The 13580-nt window shown below is 33.1% G+C and overlaps 2 protein-coding genes across 2 annotated transcripts; one reads left to right on the top strand and one right to left on the bottom strand.

Moving 5' to 3' along the window:
• Positions 1-8361: 8361 nt before the first annotated feature.
• On the top strand, positions 8362-10401 carry LOC107898552 (probable polyamine transporter At1g31830). The gene is made up of 2 exons (XM_016824048.2): positions 8362-8810; positions 8905-10401. The coding sequence occupies exons 1-2, from the start codon at positions 8808-8810 to the stop codon at positions 10357-10359; spliced, it is 1458 nt and encodes a 485-aa protein (XP_016679537.2). The 5' UTR covers positions 8362-8807; the 3' UTR covers positions 10360-10401.
• A 69-nt stretch (positions 10402-10470) lies between these two features.
• LOC107898551 (probable protein phosphatase 2C 46) lies at positions 10471-13377 on the bottom strand. The gene is made up of 5 exons (XM_016824047.2): positions 13020-13377; positions 12198-12637; positions 11729-12096; positions 10977-11213; positions 10471-10887 (listed from the first exon to the last, which is right to left on the bottom strand). Exons 2-5 carry the CDS (start codon positions 12514-12516, stop codon positions 10621-10623), a joined length of 1191 nt encoding a protein of 396 aa, XP_016679536.1. The 5' UTR covers positions 12517-12637; positions 13020-13377; the 3' UTR covers positions 10471-10620.
• Positions 13378-13580: the final 203 nt, after the last annotated feature.

The following is a 13580-nucleotide window of genomic DNA, read 5'->3' as shown; positions in this document are numbered from 1 at the left end:
TTCTTTTATAAATAACATTAAGGACATGAACTTTAATTATACATTTCAACTTCAATTAAAAATTTTAAAACATTAACAAAGTTAATTATAGCCTAGTTTTAGTTGTTTTAATTTTGAGTACCCAGATTTAGGTTAATTTTTTCTCATTTTTATTATTATTATTTAGTGTTTGAGTTGAATTAAACTGGTGATTTAAGTAATTTGAGTTAAAAACATAAATAAATCCGATCCCAGCTCAGATCAACTTCAATTTTAAACAGTAAAATTTAAAATTAATTTAAACCCGCTATTTAAATTAATATATCAATTTTTAATCTGATCGATCTCGTCATTTATTTTTTGATACAATATTTAAAGCTATTATAGCATCTCCCTAATCTTAAAATAAGAGAAAAATGTACTTCAATATACTTAAACTCATATCCACGTTTCACCTCCTATTTTAGTTTTATCAACATTGAAATTAACTAAAAGTTGCATTTTCCACCGACCTAAAAGAAAACAGACAAAAGGAGTATTGAGGACACAAATGTTGTTTGACAGCTCCTCGAAGTTTCCAAAATAGAAAAAAAGCGCCAGAAAATTTATGGAAATAAAACATCCAATCAAAGGCTAAATATCTCCAATTATTGTGATACTGACATTTTTTTAGATATGTGATCCAAACTATTTACATATTTATATTCGAAATTATTAATTTTTTAATCTATTTAATATTTTTATTATATTAAATTAAAAGATTTTATTTCATAACAAATTACGGTGCAAAACCACTCTAGTTTTACACGAATTCAAATTAGTTTCTTATATTTAAACAATATGAATACCACAAAATGCATCCAACATTCACAACACTTTCCCGTAATTCCTACACAATTTAAGTAACGAATGTGTTTACCAATATTAAACGAACAAACATGAATATATATAATTTTAAATAAATGATGTTGAAATTTTTATTTTTGGAAATAGACTTTTTTTAAGAAGGAAAATAGAGTCGCCACCAATTTTTTTTTTGTGAAGTGCGACCGGATTACCTCGTAATTTGGTCATTTTAATTAAATGTTTGATTTACTAAAACAATGATTTCCAAATCTACAAAATCTAGGAAATGAGTTCGGGAGTCAGTTACGTATACAAGGAAGGATTAGCATCCTCGTAACGCTCAAAATTTGTACCTAGTTGAATAATTGATGTCTTAATGTCGAGAATTGAAAATTTGAAGAAAACTTAAAACACGATCCCTCTTTGCATAATGTTCGATTAAGATATCACTCAACTAAAATAATTTTTATGAAAAGGGCCTTATTTCGAGTTAATCGAGAAGGAAAGATCATACCCCATAAGTTAGAACACAATCCCTCAAATCCTCGAAAACCAGAATAATCGCCGTTTGATTGTTACCTAAATCTTTTTTGTCATTTTAAGGAGGATATTCAATTACTTCGGTTTTAGGAAGATGTCATACTCTGTAAGTTAGGAGCACAACTCCTCGAATTCTAAAAATAATGAATATTGTCTCGGTTTTAAGTATTCTATACGTTATATAAAACGAAGATAACCCCTTTTTTTTAAACGATATATATTTAATTTACTTAAGCATAGTGTAAAAAAAATTGAATGACAACATGATAATTAATAAAGCAAAAAAAAGTAATGGGTGAAATGGCATGATATTAGAATGATAAATGAATAAATAGATGTATAAAGAGAAAAACAAATAATAGGTAAAGTAAAAATACCAAATTAGCCAATAGTAATAAACATGCATCAATTTATAATAATGATAGCGGTAATTGCATCATAATTACCATTATCATAATACTAATATGAATAATGATGATGATGATGATAAAATAAAAAAGTACATAAAAAAGGGTTTTGGGGCTTTCAACGTCGGAGAAGACCCCCGACAGAGGAAGGTGAAGCGACTCAGGTAAACAGATTTTATTTTTTATTTATTTTTTGAAAATAAAAAAAATAAAACAAGAGGATCACCTTTGCTTTAAATGTTTTTTTCTATGTATTTTCTGTGTTTTTTTTATTGCTTCGTGTTTGTGTAAATACATTTCAAATCTGGCTTTTATAGCTGATTATACATATTTTTATTGTTTCTGCCATCTATTGTTCTTGCTACTATTTTTGTCTTTTTTTCTTTCTGTTTTTGCAAGTGGCGGTGGAGGGTCAACGACGAGGAGAGAAACCCTGCCTTTGTCGTTTTGGTACAAGGGCGACAGAGGCGCGTCAGGCTTCGAGTGGCGTGATCGACGAGAGGAGCGGCGCAGAGGCTAGGGTTTTTTTTTTCAATTTCCAGAAAATAGTTTAGGCTATTGAGTCACTGAGCCATTAGGGTTTTTTTTGGGGGGGTCATTTGGGCTTATAAATTTGTGCATAATGTTTTTGTAAATGGACTGTTGTTTATTTGATTTTATTTATTTTATTATTTTTTTGGTTTATAATGGGCCGGGTAAAATTAGCCTGTTACAAACGAATACAAATAAAAATTTTAAAATTCTTAATGAATACAAATAAAAATGAACAAGCGAACATGAACATAAATTTAGGTTAAAATTACATAAATAAAGCATTTCAACCAATTCCGGATTGCATTCCAACTCCGATCCCAAACTGTTCGTACCAAAATCAATCTAACCCTTTTATCCGAATTAATATACAACTAATTAGGGATGAATCCAATTTAAACCAATATTTACATTAACATAAAAAAAATACAAACTAAAAGCAAATTTCCACATTTTACCAACCAAAAAGGATTGTTGACAAACAAATATGTAAAGCTCCAGAAAAAAAAATTTATCCAAATATCACTCATTATTGTGATGTTGATATATATCAAATATGTGATCAAAATACATTTGTCTCCAACAAATACCCAAATTTTTATAATCAAACTTTCCAACCACAAAAATATTACTAATTGACCAAACAATAAAGTATGACCAAACTACCAGATTTTCTCGAGAAAATGACAAAATGCAATGTTTAAAAAAAACACACACACACAAAATGTATCAACTTTACAACAAAATAACAACATAATTCTCCTGAAATCAAGTTGTAACTGTTGAAAAGTTGTAACAAAAAAAAAATCTGTATTTACAAATTAAACCACTGTCCATAGCTGAAAATCTAAACTTACTATTTCAGTCAACTTTCTCTTTATCCTCGTAATAGTTATCACCAACGTAATCGGCACCAGTGGCGGAGACTTCCCTTATTGGCCAAAACACCTTCTTTGCGTTTTTCAAGACAACATCGAACATCCACGAAACGCACCCACATTCATTGCTACAGTTTTCCTTAACCCTCTCGAAAAAACCCTTTTCTCCGGCTGGCGGCAAACTCTCCATAGGCTGCAAATAAGCCAACGCGGCTTGCTTAACGAGTGGATTCTTGATGGGAATTTCATTCCAACTCGAATTATGTACCGTCGACGTCGTCGGAGAAATGTTCGTCGGAGACGATGCGGGCAACAACTCTTTCAAGCTCGTGTAAGAAGTCATCATCTCTACGTCAGAAAATTGAGATGAACTTAAACCGTTGTGTAACAAAAAAGCTGATGACCTCGAGTTCATCGAAGGATGGTGATCATGATCACGATTTTGATTGGCTCCTCTGACTACATGATTTGTTGTGGTGTTTTCAATAATGGGATTTTCAGTATCCATTAATGGAAGAAGAAAAAAAAATTCTTTTTCTGAATTTTCTGGGAATGGAAAATGGCGAAACAAAATGAGAACTGAAATTTTAAGGAAAATAGGAGGAAGAATGGAGGGTAATTCCCACGCTCCAGATTGAAGCGTTTATCAAACGTACCAATAGATTAGGAACATTTGTTAGACAATTGACTAACACAGGATTTATAATTGTAACTGCGAGTGGGGAAAAATCAAAGAGATGTTTGGGTTTTTAAGAACACAGTCGCTGAAAATGGCAGTAACTAAATAAGATTCTATTTTTTTTTTAATTTTTATTTTTAAATAAATTAAAAGGATAAACTCATCCCATAGATATGTAGATCTCAACTGTTTATCAACTGAAGGATATTTAAATGGAAAAAATATATATATGGATAATTCATGTTTTGGTTGACTGAGTTTAGCTTCAACTGTTTTGATTTTTTTTAAAAATTATATATTTACTGGATAATAAGAAATTCGATTTTTTTTAATTTTTAAATTTAAATTCTTGAATGAAAAAAAAACCAGCCTTGGAAAGCAAGCAAAGAGGAATTAAAATCGTATATATATTTTTTTCATTTAACAAAGAAATTAGAAGAGATTAAGTTGAATTACTAATATTTAGCATGGATTAGATTTGGGAATGTAGCATTTAATCAAAGGGCCAAGACCCAATCAATAATTTTCTTCTATTTAGGTGGGTTTGGATGGACGGTGTGTTTACTTGTTGTTAGTGTAAAAACAGCAGTAATGGTGAGAGACAAAAAGTAATCTAAATGCACCATACTACACCCCATTGCTCATCCAAACCACCCTTAGACAAAATCTTATTTAGCTATCAAACACTAGGTAGATCATGGCTAGACTTGATCATGGGTCGGATCATCCGTCCAGGTCTGAAGATTCGTTCAAAAAGTGGGAGGGTTTGACAAAAAATATAGGTACAAAAAATGGGTTTAGACAAAAAAATTAAGGTTTGTTTTCTAAATAGGCTAGGCCTCGAGAAGGATTTTTTTTGCCCGAGCTTGGCCTGGCCCGACCCGAATAAGACTAAACTTTTATTTCCTGTTGTTTTGCTGCTATTTTATTGTTATTGTTTGGATTCTATAACTTTTGTAATATTGTTAATTTTGTTACTATTTTAGAAACATTTGCTTCTTAAGTTGCACTTATCTTAGTGTTATTTAAGTATAAAGATTTCTTTTAATATTTTTACTGTATTTGATTTATTATATTTTTTAATCTAAAAAATTAATACGGGCAGGTCGGGTCAGGTTTAACATTTTTAATCTGGGCCGAAGTTGGGCAAAATTTTATGCTCATTTTTCAGACCCTATCAGAGCCTAAAATTTTGATTCAATTCGGCCTGACTATGATCAAGTCTAATAATGACATATTAATGATATAGGTTAAAAAAAATATGTAGAAGTATATTTATTGAAATTTTATGTAAAATCAAAATAAAACTTTGATTAAAATGTTAATATTTAAAAACAATAGTTTCTTATGTTTAAATCTTGTGTGGGCTCTTTTTCTTGGTTTTATATAAAAATATAAAAGACAAAAAATCACCTTTAAAAAATATAATTTATTTTGTAAAAATTATGATTTTTTAGCCATTTCCTCAAAATTAAAAAGACACTTACAGTGTAATTGAAATAAAAATTATATAATAAATATATTTATTAAAATATTTTTTTTTACTTTAATTGAGTTTTTGCTGATTTTATATAAAAATACAACAACACTTTAAACTATTCCCAAGCAAAATTTTTAAGGGTGATACTATCTCACTTGAAGTATAATAAAAAATTATAAAATAAATATTATAAGTTTTTGTACTCTTCACAAATTTAAAATCTAGTCCCTATGCTTTTTATTTTTAGGAATTTGGTCTTTTTATTTTTCTTATTTTAAAATTCAAGTCCAATAGTTAATACTCACTTTGTAACAATGTAACTAAAAAAAAGACATTATAATGAACCTGAATTTAATAAAATAACTTTAAAAAAAACAATTGGGCTTAATTTTTAAAATATAAAAAGTAGAGAGACTAAATTCTTATAAAAAAATAGAAAAAAAATCTAAATTTATGAATAGTACGGAAACTTATGATATATTCTAACCAAAATTAAAATACATACAAACAATGTACCAATGTTTTGTCCTACCAAAATTTTCACCAATGACAAATACTGGATTCTTTTTATCAAACCCTATATGATAGATAATTTTAAAAAATCTCTAAAAAGATTATTTTTAAAACATGTTTCAATTTCGAAACTAGTGAAGGGTTTTAAAAGTTTTTAGATTCTAACCGATTGAGTCTTATCTCGATTAGTATGAGTATTGTTGCCAATGCAGGAGGATGTGGATTCAAGTGCACTGAAGCGCATTATCCTCCTATTTATGGGTTGGGGAGAGACTATGGGTAATTCTAGGCATTATACCAAAAAGAGCAGATATGATCAGAACCTAAAATGACCCCAAATATAATGATAAAATATAATTACAACCAATATAATCAAATAGTTACAATCATAATCAAAATTACAATACGCGATCAGATTGATAAACAATATATATCCAAATCTAAATAAATACTCTTACATGATAAGACTCGAGCCGAACCTTATATGTAATTCAATCTATGTCTAATTGACTTTTTTTTTTTTTTTGGAATTCTACTCAACAAAGCTTTAACATTCCAAGGAAGGGAGTAGACTATTAGGGTCCACATTTATGTTTTATCAACTAATGGAAAAGGGGTTATCTTCAAAATTTGCTAGAAACATACTCTACTGTCTACTCCTTAGAAATGGATTTTCAAGGTGGGCATTGTTTAATGCCAATATCAAAATTATATTTTAAAATGTTTTATTCTTCCTTATTCAAAGGAAGCAACCCATAAATATTGAAGTAAATTTGTCTCATATGTATAATTTCGGGTGGATAGAGGTATTCATGGATTACGAGTTCCATTTGATCTCATCCATTGGTTTATTTGGGTCGGGTTTGAATTTATGTTTTTAATTTTAAGTTGGTTTGGTTTGACTCGTTTTATTGTTTAAAAATAGAATAAATTATTAAAATAGTTACTTTTATTTGTCTCAGGTTACGTTTTAATCACTTAGGTTTGAAATGTTACGTTTTAGTTACTTACGTTATCGTGTTAATTCCTGTCAACGGTGTAACGATAAGATGACTCATTTCAAACAAAAATTTTAGGTTAAATTCTACAGTTGGTCTCTATATTTTTTTATTTTGAACAATTTAATTTTTTTCCTTTATGTTCTTTTAATTTCCCCCTTTTTTTAAAATTTTTCCATTCTCTAAGAAAATTTGAAGGTTTTAAAAATGGAGGAAAAGGACTCAAATGAAAGAAAATAGAAGTTTCCTTAATACATGTGTCATCTCATGGTAGTACTATTCCCGACTCAGGGGGTTTTTGAGGATGCTAAAATGTCACCCTCAATCGAGTAACCGGCTTGGTTAGAAAAATTATCGAAATACTCTTCAATAATTAAAATAAGTTATATTATTTGAGGGTGTTTTAGTCTTATCATTTTAATAAAAATATGCATATAATGGGACTTAAACCCGCATTAATTGGATTATTAAACTGTGAAATTTACCACTCAACCAAAGATTCATTCTAATGTGCCTTATATATTTTTATTTTAATATGCACAATTTATTATCTCCATCATTTGTATATCTATACTATTATTTGAACTCCTAACTAAGTTGGTGTCATAAATCAATCGGGCACCAACTCGGTTAAGAAATTACGACAATGCCCTTTTGTAATTAAAATAAGTAATATTATTCGAGAGTATTTTAGTCTTTTCACTTTAAAAAAACAATAAAAATATGCATATGTTTCATTGTTTATTGTATGTTACTTTAAAACACAAATCTGAGTTCTAAATATGTGGTTTCCACGTGCATACGTATGTGATAAGATTTCTAGTCTAATTTTTTTTAATTTTAAAATAATTCAATTTGGATTGATCCCATCTAAAACCAATATTTTTTAAATTGGACTGGTGGTCGAACCAATGAGCTCACCGATTTGTCGGCCTGATTAAAAATTTTATTAAAATTTCAAAAATAATAATTCAGTTCAACATGTTCAACCGATTTGTTCAATTGGTTTTTTGTCTAGTACAACCTATTCGTACCAATTCCCTAATCAACAGATTCAAAGCCCCTCTCTAGACCAATACCTCAGTTGATTCTCAACCTACCAGGTTTGACTGGCCAATTTAATTCGATTCAAGCAACATTACATAAAATCAACTAGATCTTTCTATAGATCCGGTAACCCATTAGGCCCAATAGGCTTGACCCTTCTTGGGTCGGACTTGGATAAGTATTTTTACATCTTGAGCCAGGTTGAACCAGAATTCAATATAAATAATAAAAAAATATTTATAAAATTAAATTTAATTATGAAACTATATAAGATATTAACTAAAATTATATTTTTAATATATTATTATTTTTTTAACAATAAAACTTACGTTTTAAGAATCAGCTTGAGCTTGAAATCCAACTGACCCGACCCATAGACATTTCTGAAATAACCCAATTTCTTTAAAAAAAAATTATAAACCGTTATTCAAAACTTAAAATCCCAATTCTAAATCCATGAATGTAAACCCAAAGAAAATTGGTTTATTTCGTTTCTTAATCTTCATTAGCAAATCCCATCTTCTCGGAAATGGCAAATTAAACAGTGATTTGCTCATTTTAAAGGGAAATCAATAATCAAAACCACCATGCCAAAAATTCTATCACAGAAGAATGTTCTTTAAACAAATATTATATAGTCTTTTTATTTAAACATCAGCAGAAAACTGTCGGATCAGATCAGATCAGATCCTTCAAAACCCAGACTCCCTTTTATCGAGATCTGATTAACCCAGTTTTAATTTCTCGTACGGATCGAAAAAGACACGTTCAAAGAGACAAAGACACGTTACAAGCTATTCTTGTCACGTTTTCTCTTGTGCCGACACGTCCCTTGTTGCTTTGCCTTAATCTCTTATCAATTATCATTTCCCCAGAAAGTAAAAAATATTACAATCTTCTTCCTCGTACATGGTTAGTTTCATTGTTTTTACGCTTTGGGTTCTTTTTTAATTTCATAAAGGTACCCTTTTTTTTTGTTTTAGATTTGAATGTTTTGACTTTGCAGAAACAGAGAAGCTTGTTGTCATCAAAACGAACCCTGGCTGAAATGGTGGATCCAAGCAGCGGCGAGGCCGCCGCTGCCGACTATGTCGAATTGGGTGAACAACCATCTTCGCCGAAGTCAGAAAAATATCAAAAGGTTTCCGTCATACCCCTTGTTTTCTTAATCTTTTATGAAGTCTCCGGTGGACCTTTTGGTGTTGAAGACAGTGTTAAAGCAGCTGGTCCTCTCTTAGCCCTTCTTGGATTCTTATTAGTTCCATTCGTATGGAGTGTCCCAGAAGCGTTGATCACGGCGGAGTTAGGCACAATGTTCCCGGAGAACGGCGGCTACGTCGTGTGGGTCTCATCAGCTTTGGGACCTTATTGGGGTTTCCAACAAGGATGGATGAAATGGTTAAGTGGTGTCATTGATAATGCTTTATATCCAGTTTTATTCCTTGATTACCTCAAATCGGCGATCCCCGCCTTGGAAAATGGTCTGCCGAGGACGGTGGCGGTGTTGGTTTTAACGGTGGTGCTCACTTATATGAGCTATAGAGGGTTAACTATTGTAGGATGGGTAGCTATATTTCTTGGGGTATTTTCACTTTTACCCTTCATTTTCATGGGGTTTATAGCTATTCCTCGATTGAACCCTGCAACTTGGTTCATTATGGACCTTGATAAGATAGATTGGACTTTATATTTAAATACCCTGTTTTGGAACTTGAATTATTGGGACTCCATAAGTACACTTACAGGTGAAGTTGAAAACCCAAGTAAAACCCTTCCTAAAGGTCTTTTTTATGCTCTAGTGTTAGTTGTTTTAGGGTACTTTTTTCCGCTTTTGATCGGTACCGGCGCGGTTCCACTCAACCGCGAGTTTTGGACCGACGGGTATTTCTCCAACATTGCTAAAATGCTTGGAGGTGTTTGGTTGTTAACATGGGTTCAAGCGGCGGCTGCTTTATCCAACATGGGAATGTTCCTCGCCGAGATGAGTAGTGACTCGTTCCAGCTCGAGGGAATGGCATCTAGGGGGATGCTTCCTGAACTATTTGCTAAAAGGTCCCGTTACGGAACCCCTTTGGTCGGGATTTTATTCTCGGCATCCGGTGTCATACTCTTGTCTTGGTTGAGCTTCCAAGAGATTATAGCAGCGGAGAACTTCTTGTATTGTTTCGGGATGATCATGGAGTTCATAGCGTTCGTGAAGCTAAGAGTAGATCGTCCTGCAGAATCGAGACCGTACAAGATCCCGGTCGGGACAGCTGGGGCGATTTTAATGTGTATCCCACCAACATTGTTGATCCTCGTGGTTTTAGCCATTGCATCTTTTAAAGTCATGGTGGTTAGCACGGTGGCAGTGATGATAGGACTTGCTCTTGAGCCATGTTTAAGGTATTCGGAGAGAAAAAGATGGCTCAAATTCACCATGAACCCTGATCTTTATGATCTTCGTTCTCCTTACCAGTAATGTAATAAAAAACACATGTTATTATGTTTTTTTTATGTTTCATCAAGCTGTTTTAGTTAAATATAATAGAGATTATTACATATAAATATGTATCCGATACAAATATATTCGTAAAAAAAGAAAAAAAAAAGCCATTAAAAGCTCAAGCACCAGATAGTTGTACTTACAATTTCGATACCTAATTGCAGAAGTGTTAAAAAAGAACAAGTTTCACTACAAGATATACATAGTTTGCAGTTAAATTGCAGGCTCTCGGTTTTGTTATCCAGTAGTCTCGGTCGGTGTAGTACAAGGAGCTAATGTATTAGAAGGGAAGTTTATTCCGCCCCCTCTAACCGATATGTTCGGACCCTTCACGGAGCTAGCCTTGCTGATGAGGTTCGAGTCAAGGAACAGCACGATTACCGTGATGTCATCGTGGAAATGCCGACGTACGCCACGGTCTATCTTCTTCAAGTCGGAATATCGCATTTCTCTCTTTTTTGCTGCTTCTTGTAGAGCTGTTTTTACGAGCCTCCTTGCACTTCCCTGCATGAAAAAAGTCCGAAAACGGAACTTAAATTGCATATGCAACGCTTTTTATATGTGAATGCACGTGATTTAAGGCTTAAACTTACGGTTCGTGAATGCTTTTGAACTATGTCAACGGCTTCTTGATTGGTTAAGTGCTCCCAGAGCCCATCGGATGCAAAGATCGCAAATTTATCGTGTGGTAGCAGCTTGTGCACTGATATAGACGGGTCTGCACTCAATATTGGCTTTTTAAAAGGTTCGCGGAGTCGAAACTTGGGATATAAAGGCTCCCTGTTGAACTCGGCCTTCTTCAAATATACATCGCCAATGGATCGGGAAATCTGTAATGATCGACAATTCTTCCAATTAAACATAGCAAGGAAATTCTACACAGGACCATATGGCAGCAGCAACAGTTTACGATATTTATAAAGAACCCATATTTAGCTTCTCGAATGATTTGACTGAGCATCGGAAACCTCGTCATCACTTAATTGAGTTCAAAGGTGTCCTGTTGGATTTCGTAATAGCCAAGATATAGATTCCTAATCTGAAGTTCGGAAACATAGGAAGTACAAATATCAATCATCGAAAGTTGAAACAAAGGGTGGCTCCGACCATCTTTCAAAGCCACTATGACCATGCGAATCAAAAGACAGCAATAAAACCGAGCGCATTAGGATATTCATGCACGAAGCTTATTAGCGCCTTCGGAAGTTAGTCATATAATCATATTTCCGGTCCAAAATTCTAAAGACCCGGTTTATTTTCATTAACAGCATGCTTTTATATAGTGCTCAACTAGGACAAGAACTGGTTCGAGAGCTCAAAGTTATTTGCATAGTGACAAATTTACCTGTATGAGACCTTTTACACGCCATACATTGTACTTCAAAACAACAATTTGCGAGTCATCGGGGTGCAACAACTGCAGCTCCTGCCTTACAGACTCTATGCAAGCGTTATGCTCGGCTGACAACTGAATGGCTAGATACTCTTCGGTTTCCTTTATGGCTCTCCCCAAAACAGCACGTGAATCACCAAGGTTGGCGACATAAAGGTTTGTGCCACAGACAACACCGACCAGGCAACATGATCCAACAGCCGCGAGTTGTGGTGTCATAGGCCATTGTCTAGCAACGAGAGACAAAAAACCCTCTTCCGTTGCTTGATATGCTTTTCGTATTACATCAACCGACATTGACTGTTGCTCATAAGTGAACCCTGAAACATAACAAATATATCAGAATAACGAACATCTAACAAGCTAACCGAACTAATTCCTTTCGCCTACTTTCCTAATTAGTAAGAACAAGGCGTCTTACGCTTGAGATGTTGAAAGAGATGATCGTTGACGTAGCGTGAAGTCTCCGGTCCCCCATGACCGTCATATACGCCAACGAAAGTGCCATAGGGACCTGACTCGTGTGTACTCAAACAACCGGACTCAAGCTGGCTTTGATCTTCAAGTAAATTGTTGGCTTGAACCACCGCCATCGAGAACTCACCGTTAACATGCTGTCCCGTGTCTTTGTACCACAATAGCCCATCTTGATGACCTCCGGTATCCGCATTTTTGTGAATGAATCGATCTGATCTCGGCCGAAAACAGGCCTTCAATAAGTTCATCAACCTTGATAACATCCCTCATCTCATCCAAAAAACCCTCCAAACCATCTCATTTAAACAATCACTGAAAACAACCAAGCCGAGACAAACCCCAACCCAATCCTCCTATTTGCTTTCTCAACACAATAATGGATCACTACAAGAACATCAAAGAGGTCAAAACAACACTGAAATGTAAAATACAGTTACCAGCATCAATTCAAAAAGGAAAATATACAGTTGAATATAGCTATATATTTATATAAGCAATAACTAGCAGATCAATCAATGATGTATAAGAAGGCAACATTGAGCTTAAAAATGAAAGAAGTCATAACTTTAACAGCTCCATAAGCTGAAAAAATCAACAAAAGACAAAGGGGTTTTTTTTTTAAAGGAATTGGTCAAAGCTCATTTTTTTTTTGGTCAGCCATTAGAATATCCAGAAGGTCTCATGTTTGAGAGACTTTTAACAAAACCCAGTTCTATATAACCCCTTTTTACACACATTAATGAACATAAAATACAAAAAAGCTTACCTTTTTGTTAGACTATTTTGCAAAGAAGGATCTGGAACCATCATCTCAAATTAGAATTTGTAGATCTATAGATCAATCAAAACAAAGGGTATAAAAGAAGAAGGAAAAAAAAGTTTGGTACTTTGGTTTTTGATTTGGTAAATGAAATGGATGAGTTTTTGTTTATGTGAAAGATTATGGTTTGGGGACTTAACAACCTATAAAAACCCTTCCTTTTGTCACTTTGTTTTGCTCTCTTTTTTTTTGCTATCTGCTTTTCTCTTTGTTTTTCTCCCTCTAATTCTTCAGCAGACAATGACCCATGGAAGACCAACAATGGAGAGCTTGAAGCCAGCTAAGCAAAGGTCCAGTTTTGGGCTCCACATTTAATAAGGGGAGGGAGAAAGGACAAAATAAATAGACAAAAGAAAAGAGAGAGAGAAGCTTCTTAAGGGTAAAATTACTATGGAGGCTCTGCACATTAAGTTAAATTTCATTTTGGTCCCTTATTCAAAAAATAAGTAAATTAATTTTTTTTGCATTAGATCAAAGAGAAAATTGGTTCTTTGGTTAAAATTTTTA

This window comes from Gossypium hirsutum, chromosome D04, assembly GCF_007990345.1.
Source record: "Gossypium hirsutum isolate 1008001.06 chromosome D04, Gossypium_hirsutum_v2.1, whole genome shotgun sequence".
Taxonomy (NCBI): domain Eukaryota; kingdom Viridiplantae; phylum Streptophyta; class Magnoliopsida; order Malvales; family Malvaceae; genus Gossypium; species Gossypium hirsutum.
This window is presented reverse-complemented; position numbering and strand designations above follow the sequence as displayed.

What these genes read in the sequence shown, in the direction of transcription:
- LOC107898551 (XM_016824047.2), bottom strand. Translation starts at nt 12,516, where the DNA reads ATGTTATCAAGGTTGATGAACTTATTGAAGGCCTGTTTTCGGCCGAGA. An exon ending in GTGTAAAAGGTCTCATACAG is followed by an intron (nt 11,214 to 11,728) that starts GTAAATTTGTCA and finishes CGATCATTACAG; the next exon opens with ATTTCCCGATCCATTGGCGA. An exon ending in TTCAAAAGCATTCACGAACC is followed by an intron (nt 10,888 to 10,976) that starts GTAAGTTTAAGC and finishes TTTTTCATGCAG; the next exon opens with GGAAGTGCAAGGAGGCTCGT.